Source organism: Lampris incognitus, chromosome 16, assembly GCF_029633865.1.
Source record: "Lampris incognitus isolate fLamInc1 chromosome 16, fLamInc1.hap2, whole genome shotgun sequence".
In the NCBI taxonomy this organism is placed as follows: domain Eukaryota; kingdom Metazoa; phylum Chordata; class Actinopteri; order Lampriformes; family Lampridae; genus Lampris; species Lampris incognitus.
In genome coordinates, this window is record NC_079226.1 from 11,921,205 (window position 1) to 11,941,072 (window position 19,868).

General features: G+C 47.5%; 1 protein-coding gene across 1 annotated transcript in view; it reads right to left on the bottom strand.

Moving 5' to 3' along the window:
• alk (ALK receptor tyrosine kinase) overlaps positions 1-19,868 on the bottom strand; it is a 580,497-nt gene that overhangs the window by 68,215 nt on the left and 492,414 nt on the right. The window contains exons 9-10 of the mRNA XM_056296340.1: positions 17,866-18,038; positions 16,189-16,283 (exon numbers count right to left, since the gene is read on the bottom strand). Coding sequence (XP_056152315.1) covers positions 16,189-16,283; positions 17,866-18,038 — 268 coding nt within the window. The remainder of the gene's footprint in view (positions 1-16,188; positions 16,284-17,865; positions 18,039-19,868) is intronic.

The following is a 19,868-nucleotide window of genomic DNA, read 5'->3' on the forward strand; positions in this document are numbered from 1 at the left end:
AGTCGCCTGCTTACATCAATAAGTCATTGTTCGGAGATGTCGGTGCGTGTGACGTTTTGTTCACTTGGTGTGGCAGGTCTGTGAAATGGGAACACCTCCTCTCGGAGTCTTCTGCCAGTCTTCTGCAGCAAAGGTGCTCCTCATTATGCTACGTAGGCTTCTTAATAAGCATTTCACGAGGCCCATCTTGCATCAGTCTGGGCTTCTGTACTTCTTTCCTACTTCTGACTGCAGCTTGGTTTCCATGGAGAGGCCGTGCTTGGTTAAGTAAGATTGTCCGTCGTCTGCTTGTCTTTAACCTTGTGCACCATAAAAAAAAAAGAAGCCCGCTCTGTGGAAGTTGTGGCGCGACCCCGGTTGGCTGACGTGTTGGCAGAGCGCTCCTACACGTGAGACGACTTCCGAGGAGTTCGTTCGAGTTCACCGGCTTTGATTTGTCGGGACGATAATGCCGTCGTTGTGCATTTACACAACACTGAACAAGAGCTTAGGTTTAAATCTTGACCCGGCCGCTCCTCTGTGCCCCCCCCCCCCCGCGTGTCTGCCTTGCACTCTGCTGCAACAAGGATGCAGTGTGTCGTCTGGAGAAGTTGTCTGCATCTTAAAAAGGCCGGCTTGCCTAATCGGCTTCTAAACAGAATGAATTAAATCAGTGCCATTTAGGCGAGCAAATAGCATCTCTAGCGCCAGAGACAGCCAGTCAGGTTGTTCTCCTTACACCCCTGATGTACATTTCTCAGACCTAGCCATCACAATAACGATGCATTGCACGTGATATGGTGATGGGCTACAACCTGCCTCTCACGACATCACTGAACATGTTGTAAACCAAAGCAAATCAGGGTGTATATAGATATTTGGAGAGGCCTATCTCCTCCATGAGAGGGTTTCAACTTGCAGACGGACTCATGGAGTGGTGCAGGAGCTGGTTAATGCATAAGCGGGCTACTACTCTCAGCAGGACTACACCGGATGAAAAACAGCATCAAAACAAAAAATACCGAGGACTGTTAAAAGATTTGTTGAGTCTTTTTTTTTAAAAAATTTCCCCCAGTTGCTTTGCTTGTCCAAGCCAGTGGAGTGCTGAGAGAGAGAGAGAGAGCGAGAGAGAGAGAGAGAGAGAGAGAGAGAGAGAGAGAGAGAGAGAGAGAGAGAGAGAGAGAGAGAGAGAGAGAGAGAGATGTCCCTGCTCCACTAACCGCACATCATGGAGAGCAGTGTTGGCGGATTGGCTGGGCTGCACATTATACAGAAGTCTGGCTACATGATTCTTAATTATGATGACTCGCCACATGAGCACCCTCACATACATACATACATACATACACACACACACACACACACACACACACACACACACACACACACACACACACACGTGTCACTTGCCAGCTCGCCAAGGAAGAGACAGATCATTCCCATTTCCTCTCTCCCATCATTCAGAGGGCATCATGGGACACAGTGAAAAATACTACCTTTCATCTTCACCCCGTTAATCATTCTTTATCAAGCCCCCTCCCCCGCTGACCCCGTCTGGCTTTCCTGTCACCCTCAGGCTCACCATTTCTGACAATATGGCAAAATAGCAGGGGGGTCGTCGCGGAGTCAGTGGGGTTGTGCCGCTGGTTGTGGGCGCTGGGGCAGTTAATCCTGGCTGGGTGCGACCCTGCCCCGGGGGTGATCGCCCAAGTGTGGGGGGGGGGCACTGTTGTCACCCTAGGCCTCCTGGGTGTGGTCTCCTCGCTGCTCTCGACACATGGGATTCTTCTCGCCGGGTGGCGGATGGGGGGACGTCAGCTGCATCCATGTCCATGGCCTGTGTTTGTGGCAACGGGGTCCTGGTTGGGGGACTGCTGGAGGCGCAGGGCGGCCCGCCATGCTGGAGGTGCTTGGTGGGATGCCGAGTGCCCCCGGCTGGTCGCTGCGGATGGGTTGCCCTCCGGTACCAGGGATGAGCCACGGGCCAGTCCCGGGGGGGGTCTGATTGGCCGCTGTCCGGCTGGCTGTGTTGCTCTTGCTGTGCCTCGCTCTTCTCTCCCAGTTCTGGTATACATTACACACACCAAGTGACCTTGGCTATGTGGGTATATGCTCAGTGTGTGTAGCTGGATGGGGCGTCTACCCGGCAGCGGTGCGGCAGGCCTCAACCCCACCTTGGGTATGGATGGGCATGGGGTCCTCCCTGCCCACCTGCTAGGCGGGTGGTCCTGCGGGGTCTGCTGGTTGCAGGGCCCAGTTCCAGGCTACAGGTTTGTACCCTCCACGGCTCGGGTCCCTGTGCCTGTGCCTTGGGGTTGGCGGCGGCGGGCGTGCCTCAGGGTGCGGGCCCAGCTTGTGCTTTTGGAGACTGGCTTGTGGTCCTCGGCGGTGTGCAGGGCTGTTACTCTGCGGGCTCCTGGCCCCCCTGTTGGCTCGGTGTTCCTCTGGGGCTGTGGTGCTTTGCGCGCCAGCGGTTCTCTCGGTCATAGGGCGTCTGTACGACTGCAGGGCTCATGGAAGGCTGCAGAGCCCGTCTGCTGCTCGGAGGCACTACGGCAAGTCACGGATCTCAAGACACCAGAATTTACAGGGATTAATCCCATGCACTCACAGGTGGACACTTGACACACACACACAGATGGACACGTCACATGCACACACACCACTAGCATCTGCCTCACACCCTCCCTGGATAAAAATCTTCTTAGTCCCCCCCCCTTTTTTTTTTCTTGTCTTCTCCTTTATCTCTATAACTGCTGTCCTAAACGGGTATCGATAAGATGGATTCAGTTCTGTTCTGATGAACGCGTGTTGCTTCCTGTTTCTGTGTCTTATCAGCAGTGGCGCCGTAAGTGGGTATAACGTTATGAAGATTCTAAGGGCGCCAGACTAGAGGGGGCGCCACAACAGTGCTCAATTCTTTTCTTTTTTTAAATACATTTATTTCCAGTTTTCCCCCTTATCCCACCCAATTTACCCAATGGCATATGGCCAGATCTAGTCGAAGACCTCCCTGATTCGCGATCCACAGGAAGGACAGACCCGCAGTAAAGAGCCCACAGGTTCAATCTGGGCTATGGTGGTACCACATTCCTTTTTGTTAAGAGCGTTTTATATGTAAATTTGTCAAACTAAGAAGAGAAGCTGTTGATGAGGGGATTGTTGGGCAAGCTGGGAGCACGGGATGGAGGTAGGGGAAGGGGTTTAATGTTTAGAGAAGCCAGGAAAATAATAAAATAATTATTTGATTAATTAAATAACTAAAGGGCGCTCAGTCGTATTCTTTATAGGGGCGCCAAATCCCTGGCGGCGCCCCTGCTTATCAGACGCATGTTGACATTTTTCCTTTCTGAGTTTCCTGGTTTCACTTGTGGTGGTCGTCCCCCCTCTCGGAGAAGCGGCGCTGACTGGTCGTTCAGCCAATCCAACATGCAGAAGAGGGGGACCGGGGGCAGCTATAAACGTAATAACAAAAACCTGGCGCTCGTGTCACCCCACAAATCATCCAAAGGACGGCGTTATTGGAAGCGGTTCCTGATAATCAATAAAGACCACCTTTGCGGGTGGAGAACCTGGACTCCCACTTGCAGGTTAATTCTGTCTGGGACACACTGGCATGCAAACCTGCCGGCAGCCCAGATTTAATAATAATAATAATAATAATAAAAAAAGACAGTATGCAGCAGTGGGGTGGGCGCATGGATTCCCTAATGTGCTAAGACATTTTAGCTAGCTTTGTTTTAAGGCAGCGACGACATTTTTATTAATTGTGGCTGGGCGGGAAGCACAATGTGTTTTAGTGAGAAGTCTCGAGTTGCCATTGGGCAGCAGATGCGTCGCGTCAGTTTCATTGAACCCCGGCTATTGAGACTGTACTTAAGTCTAATGGATTTAGCTGATGGCCCTTGCTGGATCTCTCTCAGGGCCAAAGAAATCCAGTAATTCCAACTTCAACTTCTTGAAATAACCTCTCCGCACCGCTCACCTAAAATCTGGCTGAAAGAAGAAGAAAAAAAAAAATCAATAGCTCATTCCCTTACCCTGTAATCCTCAAATATATATGATCTCCTAAGTCTGGGCTACTTTGAGCTTTGGTAGTGATGAAAGTGAGTTAATGTGCAGGTTTTTAAGTATAATATACGACTGGCTGCCGGTGTTTTCTCAGACCCACAAAAGAACATCAGGTTTTTTCCTCCGGCCGAGCCCCTTAAGAAGCGATATTGCATGGAAGCAGAGTGCTGCTGTGTACATAACAAGTCCTGTAAGTCGTAAGGCCCAATGCATTAACATTCTGACCGCGGCAGGATGCTTAAGCGCGGAGAGGGGTGCGGACGAAGCCACAGCACAAATGCATTGGTATTCCGCTGCAGCCAGACAAGGATTCGGCAGGTCCGCTCCGGAGCAGTGGGAACCAGAGGCCGGGGCAGTGGCCAGCCCGGCTGTCACTGTTCGTTAGGGGGCTGGTGTTATCTGAGAGGCTGGCACACGGAGAAGGATGACCTTGCCCCATGCTAGAGACAAATTCGAGGGCAATAATCTGTCTCCTTCCTCTCGGTAAATTGTAATGGAGAGATGGGGGTAATGGAGAGGTGAGGGTAATTATTACCCTTCAAACATGACGCCATTTGAGTTACTATTACCCCCCCCCCCCCCCAGTTTTTCACCCTTTTCTCCCCAGCTGTATCTTTTGAGCCAACCCGGTTGCCGCTCCACCCCCTCTCTGCTGATCCGGGGGGGGGGCACCCCGACCAACCGACCAGAGGAGGCGCTAGTGCAGCGACCGAGACAAATATCCACATCCGACTTCCCACCCGCAGACACAGCCAATTGTGTCTGTAGGGATGCCCGACCAAGCCAGAGGCAACACGGGGATTGGACCCGGCGATCCCCGTGTTGGGAGGCAGCGGAATAGACTGCTACGCTACCCGGACTCTTGAGTTACTATAACTATTGGGGTTTTTTTCGTACCTGGCATTGCCTCCTCTGTACAGGTACTATTCAATAACATACTGCAAACAGATCACTGATACTGTGGGTAGGTGTATTGATCCTTCATAATGAAGATTTGATATACACGGTCCAGTGTGTGCTACAACACACACCACCACCACCACCACAATGACAAACCCATGCAGTCAGTATCTCCATGGTTAAATGCAGAGAGTACATTTCATTTGTATGTATGTACAAAATGACTAATCGTAAAGAATATTCTATTCTATTCTATTCTATTCTGTATAGTCTGAATGCAAATGCAGATTTGGGCTTTCCTTATACATACATGACACCGCATGGCTTAAAAGGCTTGTAGTGAGTGGCTGCCAAAGACTTGTATGCATTGTGACTAAAATCAATCTCCCAAAAGAAGGCAGATGGATTTTCAGAGCAATCACAGAATCTTTTTTTTTTTTCTTCAAATTTCATTTGGCCTGCAGAATCCAATTATTCCTTTCCAAATGGCATTTTTGGCAATAGCAATACCTGTGAGGGACATTACATCGATTACATCGTGATGTCGAGCATCACACGAAGAGGAGAGATGTTAACCGTATGTCGTTTCAGAAATGTCAGAGGTGCAGTCGGACTGGCCATCGCGAGCACTGCGGTGGGCTGGTCGCTCTGTGGGCCGCCTGAGCAGCCCATCTTACAAAAACAAGAGTGAGAAAGATGCATCCTCAGCCCACTTTGATAATGCACCAGCCCACATCCCCCTCCTCAACACTACCACTACCACTTTAATGTGTGTGGGGCCTAAGTGGGCCTGGGCCCCACCCACTTGGCACTCAGGCCCACCCAATCAGAAGGCTTCCTTTTTGGCTGGATTATCTAATGAATAGTAAATGAAGACTATTTCAATTATGTGACTACGCGACCGATAAAAATAAAACAATTCTTGTTTCTTGTCTTGATGCGTGCTCAGTAATCCAGGTAGGGGAGTCCCAGGAAGTTGGATCAGTTCATCTGGACACAGCTTTTGGTGGGAGAAATGTTTCATCGCTCATCTAAGTGACTTCCTCAGTCTCAGCTTGTATTATGTGGAGAGGTCCTGAAAAAGGACGACTGTTACAGACACAGACATGCTTTCGTCGTTCTTCAGGACCTCTCTACATAATACAAGCTGAGACTGAGGAAGTCACTTAGATGAGCTTCATGAAGCGTTTCTCCCACCAAACGTTGTGTCCAGAAGAACTGATCCAACTTTCTGGGAATTGTTTTTATCTTCTTGTTTACTATATGAAGATGGCGATAGGTAAAAAAAGAAGAAAAAAAAATCTCCCTTTTTCGCCCCAATTGTACTTGGCCAATTACCCTATTTTCCAAGCCATCCCGGTCAGACTACCACGTCTCCTCTGATACACGTGGAATCGCCAGCCAAGTGCTTCTTTTCACCTGACAGTGTGGAGTTTCACCAGGGGCACATAGCACGTGGGAGGATCACGCTATTCCCTCCAGTTCCCCCTCCCCCGAACAGGCGCCCCGACCGACCAGAGGAGGCGCTAGTGCAGCGACCAGGACACATACCCACATCCGGCTTCCCACCCGCAGACACGGCCAACTGTGTCTGTAGGGACGCCCGACCAAGCCGGAGGTAACATGGGGATTTGAACCGGCGATCTCCGTGTTGGTAGGCAAAGGAATAGACCGCTACGCTACCCGGACACCCAGGTCAAATGTTTTTGAGTGGCAGTGCATTTCACACCTGCCAGACAGCAAGCAGCCCCTCCTCTTCCACTCGGTGTACAGCCCGTGCTAAGCCTCTCTGCTAGCTAGCTGCTTTTAATGTAGGTTAAGACAGAAATCATTGCGAAACAAAGCAGTTTGCTCAAGTTTGTCACAAAAAGACCATTTGAAGGAGGAAGTGAATTCAGCTCAAGTTCAGCCATCATTCTCAACCCAGACACCGACTCCTGCAGCAGTTTTTCCTCAAGTGCAAAGTAGTAACGACACATACGGGGCTGCTAAACTCAGCCCTTTCCCCGTCAGCAGCTGCGCTGTTGAAAGCCTCTTTTCAACTGTCGGTCAGGTAAAACCTGGTATCGGGGCATCAGTGATGACGTACAGACTGAACTCTTTGCCCCTGCTCTCCTTTGAAAGACAACTGACTGAATCGTTGGACTATGATGAAATCATTTCAGTACTCAACACCAAGCCCCGTTGTCTCCTGCTGTAATCATCAAAAGTAAGCCAATGTGTAACTTCAGACTGTAGTAGTAGCCTCTTGCCTGTTTCAATATTACTGTTTGTTATTGGGATTGGGTGTAGTTTTTGTTGGGGGTACAATTGGACCTTATGCCGATGTTGCTGTGTGTGTGTGTGTGTGTGTTCGTTCAGTTGTCATCTTTAATGTTCCTGAGCGTGTTGGTGCCAGTGTTCTGTCGATATGTGCTACCTGTTGAGATGTGCTACTTAGCGGTTCTGCGCATGGGGGCAAGGTTAGGGCTAGACTCTGCTATTGAGTCACACTATGGTAACATTTTTCGACAAGGCAGCATAAAAGGTCAGAACGGGTGTACCTCTGTCCATACACGTGATTAATGATGCCGCGGCATCTGTCAGCTGTGTGTGTGTGTGTGTGTGTGTGTGTGTGTGTGGATATGTGGCCGCCGTGCCGGGCTGTGTGATGCTGTTGTTAAGTGTTTGTCTTGGTGCCTGTAATGTTACTACCTCTGATGATGCGTAACTGTGTTTCATTCAGGTAAGTGTGGTTGTAATGGCCTATTTTGGTTAACATAATGCGTTTCAGCACCTGTTAAGTATGACTGGTCTTGAGCGGGCTGAGCCCACCTGATTTTCTCTCTTCATTTCACCTGACAGTCAGGAGTTTCGCCAGGGGGACGTAGCATGTGGGAGGATCACGCTAATCCCTCCCCCCCCAGTTCCCCCTCCCCACCGAACAGGCGCCCCGACTGACCAGAGGAGGCACTAGTGCAGCCACCTACCCACATCCGGCTTCCCTCCTGCAGACTCAACCAATCGTGTCTGTAGGGACGCCCGACCAAGCCGGAGGTAACACATGGGGGATTCAACCCGTGTTGGTGCTTACTTGATTTCTGCCTATGCTTCATGTGTGTGTGGCCTGCTGGTGACAACCCTTTCAGTTGCTGTTAAAGAAGCTCTGTATTAGTGTTACATTAGCCTAAGTTGTGGTATTAAGGGCTGGTGTGTTTGTATATGCGCTGATGGGGCGGGGGTGGTGAGTATCCGCGGGCTGGTTGTGGTGGGCTGGTCTGGGGGAAAAAGTCCAGGGGCATTTTTTTTCAGCCCCAGTCTGTCCCTGGTCAGAGGCCAGAGCCAAAGGACTTGGGCATTTATGCCGTCCAGCACATGGAAAGGTGCGACGAGGTACGTATACCACGAGAGAAGACAACTGTCTGTCTAATCTTATTAATCCAAAGAACTAAATTAATTACAATGGTAAAATACTATACAAAGAAAATGAAATGAAAGTGACAGCCATGTCTAATGGCATTTGCAACAGATGGACAATTGCTGCATCATGGACCACGGGCGCTCGCCCAAATCGTACATCACACTTGGTACATCACCGTGGCGAGAACGCCGCGGATGGCTGTGATACTGTGAATAATGTGTTCATGGTATGATTTTCACACTCAAACACATTACAGGCTTGTCTCATAAGGTTCGGAGATCCATCATGCTAATCGCGCCACACTCCAGCTACCCCCCCCCCTCCCCAGTCGCCACCCACCCACCCACCCACCAACCACTCTGATTGATAGGCAATAAAACGTGGCGGTGTCAAGTGTGGCTTTTGGTTAAGATACCTGCCCCGAATTAAAGACTTGCCATCTGGAAAGGGAGCGTGTCTGGGATGGATGGTGCTGCAGCACTGCTGTACTTACACCCTGCTATCCGGGACATAAAACGCAAATTGGTGTGCAAATATCTCCTGGAAAATGTCACAGCCTTAAAATGAAGCGCCTCTGATCCAATAAGCAAGGGTTGAAATGGGGAGGGGGGGGGTTGGGGGGGGTTGCAGGTGATTCTGCTGCAGCTCATACCAACAGTCATTTCTCATATGGTATTCTGCTGATGTGCCTGGGCTATCCGATTGCAATTTACAGTTGGGGGAATGGTATTGAGATAATTTCTGCTCTTGAACGCAGCATTGGGGAGGCACACAGAATCCTCGGTGGAAGAACACAAACTGCGTAGGTGGTGTGTAGCATTGATAAGGTCATTTATTTGCTGCTTTAAAAAAAAACGCATGAAAGCAGTGTATTTCAGAAGCCCATCTGATACAGAGAGGCTCTAGTCAATTGTATCAGTGCCCTCTATTCAGAATTCATAAAATAATGAATACCACAGCATGGGGATCGCCAGTTCGAATCCCCGTGTTACCTCCGGCTTGGTCGGGCGTCCCTACAGACACAATTGGCCGTGTCTGTGGGTGGGAAACCGTATGTGGGTTTGTGTCCTGGTCGCTGCACTAGCGCCTCCCCTGGTCAGTCGGGGCACCTGTTCAGGGGGGAGGGGGAACTGGGGGGAATAGTGTGATCCTCCCACACGCTACGTCCCCCTGGTGAAACTCCTCATTGTCAGGTGAAAAGAAGCAGCTGCCGACTCCACATGTATTGGAGGAGGCATGTGGTAGTCTGCAGCCCTCCCTGGATCAGCAGAGGGGGTGGAGCAGCGACCGGGACGGCTCGGAAAAGTGAGGTAATTGGCCAAGTACAACTGGGGAGAAAAAGGGGGAAAAATCCCCCCCCCCCAAAAAAACCCAATAAAGACCAACTCCATTTTGAAAAGATGTATCCAGAAAGAAATGAGTTAGATGTGAAGACCCTCATGAGCCTGGCATCTAACTCGTTCAGTCACTCAAAAACTGACATTAAAGCCCTATTCACACAAAACTAGTATTACCTTCGGACCTCGTGTGATTTAGAAATTACCCCCCCCATGTCTGTATTTTGTGCGGATAATCAGTCTGTATTTTACTTGAATTTACTGACATTGCCCCCCTCCCCCCCCGATATGATTGAAAATGTTAAGGCTCCGTGTAACAAGGGCTTCTTATACACAGTTTCCTTTGCAAACACATCTTGAATGTCTTATTTAGTTCTCTTGAACGACCAGAGCAATGGCTGCTAAGAAGAAAAACAAGCATTGGACGTGCAGAGAAACATTCAGTTTAATCACAGTGGGTGGTGAACCACGGTACCAAAAGCATGCTGTGTACTGAGATGAGCCTCCTGAATTTGCACCCAAGCTGCTGTCAGAACTTTCATCTATAATTTCCTCCGCAGCCTCCATAATTCTCGACCGTGAAAGAGGCAATAAATAAATGAATGAATGAATGAATAAAAATAAAAAATACGACCCCAAATTATTGAGATGCTGATTCCCATGGGACTAATATTATCAGATGACCTCTGCCTGCCAAAGTATGGTAGGTGATTTGCACAGGAATTTTACTTTACAAATTATGGACATGGCTGATTTGCATGGGATTAAGATCACAATTATTACAAATTACTATAAGTCCTCAGGTAATACTTGTCCTGTGCTAATAGTCTCGTGTTGAGCTGTACCATCTGTGTATATTTTGCTCGATGGTGTTTTAAGCCCCCAACGTACTCTTCCAGGCAGCGCTGCGTGGAAGGCACTCCCCGCCCCCTACAGTTTTAGCCAATCACAGCACTGGTGCTCAATGACATATGCTTTGAAATATAGCCAACACTAGCTGCTAGGGATTTTCTTTGCTGAACGGACACCTCAGCTAGCTAGCTAACTGTAAGCAGATGGCAATGGTAGATTTTAGCTAACTATTTTAAGCCAAGGTTAGCTCAAATGCAGTCAATCTGTTCAAATAGCTGGCAGTCGTGAGCATTCAGTTTATGTTGGCATGTACTACTTTTAAACTTGTCCGTGCAGGACTGCGTTTACTTAGTAATGGGCTAGCAGTTAGCGCTAGCTAAGTTCCAGGCAGCCAATTCATTTTTTGGGTGGTTATGAGAGTGACTGAGTAGTGCTATTGCTATGTAGTTAGGCATTAGCCTATGTCTCCCAGTCTGCTTATTTAAACAACTACGAGACAATCTAGTTTTAAGTGAGCTGCACAAAGGCATGGTTGAGTGGGTGTCTTTCCAAAACTCCTTTAGGCATCCAGTTGTTGCTAGATAAGTTGTAAGACATCTAGACATAGCAGCTAAGTAAGTTAAAGCAAAACTCGCCGAAATGCAATCTAGGGTCTTTTTGTGACTGTACACGAGTCCAACTTTCGTTTAAAAGGATATTTACGTCAAACGCTGCACTTTTAAGATTGACATTTGTTTGAGTCAAACTCCTTCACTGCAGGAGGAGGGAAAAAGTTGAAATCTAGCTCCAGTGCTGTGATTGGCTGAAACTGTAAAGGGCGGGGAGTGCCTTCCATGCAGCGCTGCCTTGAAGAGTACATTGGGGGTTTAAAACACCATCGAGCGTATATTTTGGAGGTTTGTGGGTGGGGAAGTGGGGGTTGCTACCCCTCCAAAAATGTTAAGTGAGTGACTGCATCTGAAAATATCCTGGCGGTCTGTCCAGGGTGTCTCCCCGCTTGCCGCCCAATGACTGCTGGGATAGGCTCCAGCATCCCCGTGACCCTGAGAGCAGGATAAGCAGTTTGGATAATGGATGGATGGATATATTATTATATTAGTAATATAATATTTTGTAATTTTTTTTACATAATAAAAAAACATGTTTTTTTTTTCTTTCCATTTAACACAATAATTCTAATTAGTGAGAAAATTAGTAAAAAATATTTTTCTGCATCCCCACCGCTATTCTCTCTTAAGCCCTATTCGCACAGAATTAGTGTTACCTGGGAACCTCTAGTAATCTGTTATGATTGAAGAGGTCGTCTGTGATATTAATTCTGTGTGAATTGGCCATGCCTATAATTTGTAAAGTAAACATTTCAGCACAAATCACCTACCATATTTCGGAAAACGCAGAGGTCCCCTGATAATATTACACCCGTGCAAATTGGTATCTCAGTAATTTGGGGTTGTATTTTTTTTTAAGCAATGTTTTTTGTTTTCTCTTTCCCAGTTGAGAATTATGGAGGCTGCGGTGGAAATTATAAATGAAAGTTTTGATAGCGTTTTGGGTGCAAATTCAGGAGGCTCGTTTCGCTACACAACATGGAGACCCATTCGCAGAAAGAGCAAGCTCAAATCAGTCAGAAGATCGAAATCTTGAAAAATTATGAGGTGGATGACATTCATGGCAGCATGTGGTAAGGACAGGGTTGCCAACTTTAGGTAACTGGCTGGAGGGACATGTTGCTTAATCTTGTCTACACGTACTCAGTCACATGCACATATTTGGACTCAATTCACCTCCCTGTCAAGGATGGTGCGCATCCTCATCCTTGAAGGAGAGGCCACTGGCCTGTAGATGGATGTAGAGGTGGAAAGGCGTGTTTCCAATATCAAAACTCCGTTTTATTGGATGTTCATAGTTAAAAAGGCCATAACAAGGATTGACAGGGAGAGGAGAATCAGAATGGTAGTAAGAACCAGAAATAAAACGAAACATGAACACAAGAACCTATACTACTTCAGACACAAACACAAACACACAACTGTAAGCAGCAGACTTGGACTTGATTATCATTTCTGCCAGTGGTTCATATTTGTAGCAGCATAGTTAAGCCTGATTACCTTTGATGCACATAATGGACAACAGTGTCCCATCTAGTACAAGTCTGTTTCTACAGCGCCATCTAGTGCAAATCTGTTTCTACAGCGTCCCATCTAGTGCAAGTCTGTTTCTACAGCGTCCCATCTAGTGCAAGTCTGTTTCTACAGCGTCCCTTCTAGTGCAAGTCTGTTTCTACAGCATTCCGTCTAGTACAAGTCTGTTTCTACAGCATTCCATCTAGTACAAGTCTGTTTCTACAGCGTCCCTTCTAGTGCAAGTCTGTTTCTACAGCATACCATCTAGTACAAGTCTGTTTCTACAGCATTCCGTCTAGTACAAGTCTGTTTCTACAGCATTCCATCTAGTACAAGTCTGTTTCTACAGCGTTCCATCTAGTACAAGTCTGTTTCTACAGCATTCCATCTAGTACAAGTCTGTTTCTACAGCTTTCCTTCTAGTACAAGTCTGTTTCTACAGCGTTCTATCTAGTACAAGTCTGTCTCTACACAGTTTTGTTCAGGCCAGTTGTTGAGAAGAGTCATTCTGCATCTGCCTTAGATTGACATAGGCATAGAACAAGCTGTGCCGCCAAAAACACCTAAATGCCATTGTTTAGCATTGCTTTCATTCTTTACCGTGCACCTAACCTTTGACAGCTAATGTAAGCTAGCTAGTGGTTTACATAGCTTAAGCTAGTTTAAACTTACTCTGTACCTTAGAGAGCATTTATTCAAAACCAATATTACAGAGACCCTGGGTTCATTAATTAATAAATCAATCCATGATTGATATCTGTCCTTGTCACTTAGCATGGCTTGGTTCACACCAGTCTAGTTGGACTGTGGCTGCCTAGCTTGAACGCCTTCTGGGCTCCCAGCTGTGAACTTGAGCAGCTGTCTGATCAACATGGAGATAAGCATCGTGCAACAGAGTAATTTAAGATGCAGCTCCATGGAAAAACCCATACGAAACACTCGGTTTTCGAATACTCATATCTTATATAAAGTCATTAGTTTACCAGAAACACGTTCGCCTGCTCATCTCTGTTGCTGTCGCAGTGTTTTGCCGTAAAAATTGTTTGGGCAGCGTGAGGCTGAAGGTGGAAGCGTGAGAATTGGCAACCCTGGGTAAGGACCATCTTTCTATCTTGCCTAAGGCTTGTCTATCTAGCCTTGACATTTTCAATCATATCCGGGGTAGTACATTCGAGTAAAATAGACTTCACTTATCCTGTGTGAATGCGCTGCACAAAACAAAGATGTGGGAGGGTAGTTTCTGAATTACATGAAGTCCCCAGGTAATACTCGTCCCATGCAAATAGGGCTTTAGACTCCCACATACTCTATCACTTGGTCTTATCCATTCGATTTAAATTGATGTAGGATTTCACAGAAATGTCATTGGCATAGATGTAAGATGTTCTCTATCAAATCTTGTGTGTCAGCTTGCTTTTCGGTTAGCTAAAAACATGGTTCAGACAAGCTAACTTTAGCCCTGTTGACCTGATGCCAAAGCATATTTTACAATTTTAAGTATCCACTTGGGCGGCATGGTGGCGCAGTGGTTAGCGCAGTCGCCTCACAGCAAGAAGGTCCTGGGTTCGAGCCCCGGGGTAGTACAACCTTGGTGGGTCATCCCGGGTCATCCTCTGTGTGGAGTTTGCATGTTCTCCCCGTGTCTGCATGGGTTTCCTCTGGGGGCTCCGGTTTCCTCCCACAGTCCAAAGACATGTAGGTCAGGTGAATTGGCCGTACTAAATTGTCCCTAGGAATAAATGTGTGTATGTGGGGGGGAGCCCTGTGATGGCCTGGTAGCCTGTCCAGGGTGTCTCCCCACCTGCCGCCCAATGGCTGCTGGAATAGGCTCCAGCATCCCCGTGACCCTGAGAGCAGGATAAGCGGCTAAGATAACGGATGGATGGAAGTATCCACTCAGGATGTAACGTTAGCTACTCAGCTGAAAATATGCAGTCGATACCGTACGTACTTCCAAATATAAAATTGAGAAAATGATCCGGTATCATTCTGTTCACAACAAAGTCACACAACAGTTGTGTTTTGCATCTAAGACCTTGTGTCTTCGTTTTTGTTTTTTTTTGACATGGCTCCCATGTATAAATTAGTCTGTGCCAGTTTCCTTGCAGAATGTCAAATCAAAAAATCAATTGAACTTAACAGAGAAAATCGAGTTTTCAACTAAATGGTTCAGTTGTGTTAGCCAAAGTTTTATTGTCCCTAATCATCACATCTGCCGTGCCTCTGAGCTGCATTTGGCTCCAGACTTCCTCAGACATTACTATTCCTGTCACACCACCAGCAGGATGGGGAGAGATGGATGGAGACAGAAAAGATCCTTTCTTTTCGCTCATGTTGGTGGTGGTTGCGCTCCCGTTTTTCACCGATAAATCACCTCGATTATTGCACAAAAACATCCAAATAGGTGAGATGAGGCTCGACCTTTAAAAAGCCTAGATTGCAGTATGGCCCCGTAAGCCCATATCCATGAAAACACTGGATAATGACAAGGTTTTCAACTGTTCTGACATTTGAGGACAGATTATCTCTAAAAGATATTGTGATGAAGTCTGACATTATTGGATGTTGTTATAAATGTAGAGCTAGTTAGGTTCAGTTAAGAAATTCATACCGACAAGTGAGTTGGTGACATTTATGATGCAAGACATATGTGGATTTGGTGACAAAGCATTTTGTGCTGGAAAAAAAAAGAATGAATTATGGCCATGTCAAGGCACATGTGCATGAATAAATCACCAATAAACAAGTTCTTGATGAATCCAACAAAAATGACAAAACTGCCACTCAGTCACATTTTATCTCTGTGAAAGAGTGAACGTAGGGCAGACTCGAATTGATTTTTTTTTCCTTTTGGGATCCCCCCCCTTTTTCTCCCCAATTGTATCCGGCCAATTACCCCACTCTTCCGAGCCATCCCAGTCGCTACTCCACCCCTTTTGCCGATCCGGGGAGGGCAGCAGACTACCACATGCCTCCTCCGATACATGTGGAGTCGCCAGCCGCTTCTTTTCACCTGACAGTGAGGAGTTTCGCCAGGGGGACGTAGTGCATGCAAGGATCACGCTATTCCCCCCAGTTCCCCCGCCCTGCAAACAGGTGCCCCGACCGACCAGAGGGGGCGCTAGGGCAACGACCAGGACACATACCCACATCTGGCTTCCCACCCGCAGACACGGCCAATTGTGTCTGTAGGGATGCCCGACCAAGCCGGAGGTAACACGGGGATTCGAACCAGGATCCCCGTGTTGGTAAGCTACGCTACCCGGACACCCCCTTGCATCGATTATTAATCAAAATCGTTCAGTCACTTTGGACTTTGTTTACTTAAAGTTGAGTTTGGGTCTGGGGTGCAAGCTTAATTGGGTTTCATTTTAGCCAATCGAGTTTTTGTTTTACTTTGCACAAGTCGAGGTCCATCATCAATTCGGTCTTTTTCAATAATTCATCCGAGGTCAGACACAGCAGGGCTGAAGAAAAGAAAACTCGACTCTTGTTAAACCAGGCAAAGTAATACTGCTGTACTCACAGGCCAGGAAGCAGTCCATGCTGAAAGAGATGTTTGTGAGGGAGATAACTGAGCCGGGGCCGGGTCTATCCTCTGTGCTGAACTGAAGCCAGAACCTGTGGAGGGAAAAAAAAGCCAAAATCACAACCATCAGGTCGGTCTTAAACAAACAGTTTTTGTGGCTTTCGGACTGAAAAGATCTCAGGAGGGGGGTTTGCGGTACTTCGAGTGAGATGACACCGAACTTAGCTTTGAAATACGACATTTCTGTCCCTAAGCCTTAAGAAAGCTGGGTTTGTGATAGGGATCATTGTTTACTGTCTTCCACAGCCAGAGACCAGACAGATGAGTTGGTGCTGCCCCCTAATCTGCCATGTCAAGCTGATGTATAATTCTAGTTAGGATGAATTAGAAAGGATTGAACGGGTGAATTTTGACACTGTGGCAGATTTGTCTTTTTTTTAGGAATTGTCACCGTTAGTCAGAAGTCAAAAAACACTTCTGAACGCCGGCTTGATCCAAATTTCACTGTATGTGGTGCATTTTCAGGCTGTACATTTATCAGCATCACACCGTTGTGGCTATTGGTTCTGTTCTGAGGTTTCAAGCATTGGGACATCAATGTCCATGAAAAAACAGTGATTGGGCTCTTTTACACTATGTGGACTCTTCAGTGAAAGGTATTTCCATTAGAGGCCTGCTGTTGTCCTCAACGGTGCTTCGGGTAATATTAGTCTGCGGCGGGCGGGAAGAGGACCGAGAGTCAGGAGCAGTCCAGCTGGCTAACGCTGACCTGTCCTTAACTCGCTTCTGTTCCCCAATAGATATCCCAGCATGCACTGAGAGAGGAGCCTGTGGACCCGGGCGCCAGCTGCGCTGTCCATGCGACGGTGTGAAAAAAAAGCCCCAGACTGAAAAACGAGCCTCTATTGTGTTTAGACGATGGACTTATTCCTGACTGGAGAGCCTTTATTTATAGACTAGACTGCCCAGCAGGGGGTAAGAGTATTTGAGAACCGGTGGCACACTGCTCTCACTTTTCTGTTTTCCCCTCTCAGGGGAGGGCGATTACTGGAGCTCGAACGGCGAAGAGACAACCAACAAAGATAACACAGAGATGAAACGCCATGTCTCGGAGTTTTTCTTTCCTTATTTTTCTAGTTTTTTTTTTTAACCTCCATCTTCCTTTTCCGAAAGGGAAATTCAGGGGTCATCACTAATTGGAAGGAAAGGAGGATAAGTAAAGACTTGTATTTTGATTTTTTTTCTTTTACAAAGACAACTGGTATGAGCAGAGTGGGGATACTCTGTACCGCAGTAAATACACAGCGGGGTCCGTGGTACAAGACTAGGGGCTCCAATGGGATTCATTAATTTCTGCGAGTTGGTGGAGAGCCGGTATTTGCTGGGAAATGGTATTTATATGTTGAAAATCACTTTCGGGGGGGGGGGGGCTTACTTGGTTCTATTTCTTGAGACCACTCGTGCCTAAAAAGCGGCGAAGTAATTATGTGTCTGTTCGTCGGACGGGCGGTATAGAGACGAGGGTCGGTTTGTTCATTTATTTGTGCCCACAGATAGTTAAAAGTGGGGCATCCGTTATGATCCTCTCCGACAGCGGAGGAATCTGGCTGCCGTGCTGCAAGTTATTAAAACCGCCTGCCGGCCGGTTTGAAATACATAAGTGATTTGCTGTACCAGTCTGCCAGCCCGTAAAGGGGAAGTGTGACGACTTTCCAGCCTCTCTCGGATCTGGGTTCGCTCGCCGAGTGCCACAGCTGGCGCTGCTCCTCCGGGCCGGTGCTGTTCTCCACTATCCACAGAGAGAGCGCCCCCCTCTGTAAGCCTCCGGAACACACCCAGAACCGCACCTGTTGAGGTTGTGACACATTTGGGTTGGAACTTGGGTTGAACAAAGGCAGCTGGATCATTGTTTACTGCACATGCTAGTTGATAGAAACTGGATCTGCGGTGCAGTAGGATGGATCATAGCTTAGGTTAACATACTGACAGTGTTCAATGTTTTACATACAGTGTACCTCATGAACCTGGTTTCTCACTCACACACACTCACATTTAGCTGTAACATCCCAGTAGACTGGGGAGTTTAGGTTGCAACCCCCTGAAAATGTTTGTGAGTGAGTGCAACTAAAAATATAGGATCTTGTAAGACATTTAAGATATGGCACTTTTTTTTTGACCCCCCCCCCCCTTTTTTCTCCCCAATTGTACTTGGCCAATTACCCTTTTTTCCGATCCGGGGAGGGCTGCAGACTACCACATGCTTCCTCCGATACATGTGGAGTCGCCAGCTGCGTCTTTTTACCTGACAGTGAGGAGTTTCACCAGGGGGATGTAGCATGTGGGAGGATCATGATTCCCTCCAGTTCCCCCTCCCCCCCGAACAGGTGCCCCAACTGACCAGAGGAGGCGCTAGTGCAACAACCAGGACACATACCCACATCTGGCTTCCCACCCGCAGACACGGCCAATTGTGTCTGTAGGGACACCTGACCAAGCCGGAGGTAACACGGGGATTTGAACCAGCAATCCCTGTGTTGGTAGGCAATGGAATAGACTGCCATGCCACCCGGATGCCCCACTTCCCCCCCCCCTTTTTTTCTCCCCCAATTGTACCGGTCACTGCTCCACCCCCTCTGCCGATCCAGGGAGGGCTGCAGACTACCACGTCTCCTCCGATACATGTGGAGTCGCCAGCCGCTTCCTTTCACCTGACAGTGAGGAGTTTCACCACGGGGACGTAGTGTGTGGGAGGATCATGCTATTCCCCCCCAGTTCCCCCTTCCCATTGAACAGGCACCCTGGCCGACCAGAGGAGGCGCTAGTGCAGCGACCAGGACACATACCCACATCTGGCTTCCCTCCCGCAGACATGGCCAATTGTGTCTGTAGGGATGCCCGACCAAGCCGGAGTTAACACGGGGATTCGAACAGAAGATTTGAATTTTTTGAATTTAACGCTGCCAAAACATATATTTTCTGCACCCACCCCCAAATCTCTCAGCCTCTCCCTTGTACTCTATCACTTGGTGTTATCCATGTGGTTTTATTCGAGGGGGGATTCAACTGCTGTGTCGAACCGGTGCGAAAGCATCTGTTGTACAATGTCACTGTTAAGTGTCCAATCAGGATATTATGCAAATAATATGTTACTACTCAATGTTGTTCTGTTCACAAAAAGAGTCACAACAGTCGTACTCTGCATCTATCACATTGTCCTTGTTGCATGGCTGATGTGTGCAGCGTGCATTACGTCATGATTCAGCAAAACACCTGAAGGAGTTTATTCAGCTGCAGCTGTTTGTATAAGAATTTAACTCATTCCAATGTATTTAGAATTTCACCTGGCATTTTCTTTTAATGCCTTGAAAGTCAGTGAGACCAGCCAAGGAGTGTGTGTGTGTTATTATTCATGGCACTGGTGCACTTCATACTGCATTCAGACGAACCAGTAATAGCCATCTGTTCTCTTCTATTAACCCTGAAATTAATGTGACACAATTAACATTTCTTTAGAGCAGACTCATGACTCATGGCTGTCAACACTGCTTTTGCACTGGACAAAGTTTTTTTTTTTTGAACCAATTCCAGGTTGGTTAGGGTGGATCTGAAATTGTTCAGTCAGAATTAAACACATTTGGCTCCCAACAGAAATCAAACATGGTGAAATTAGCAGGTTC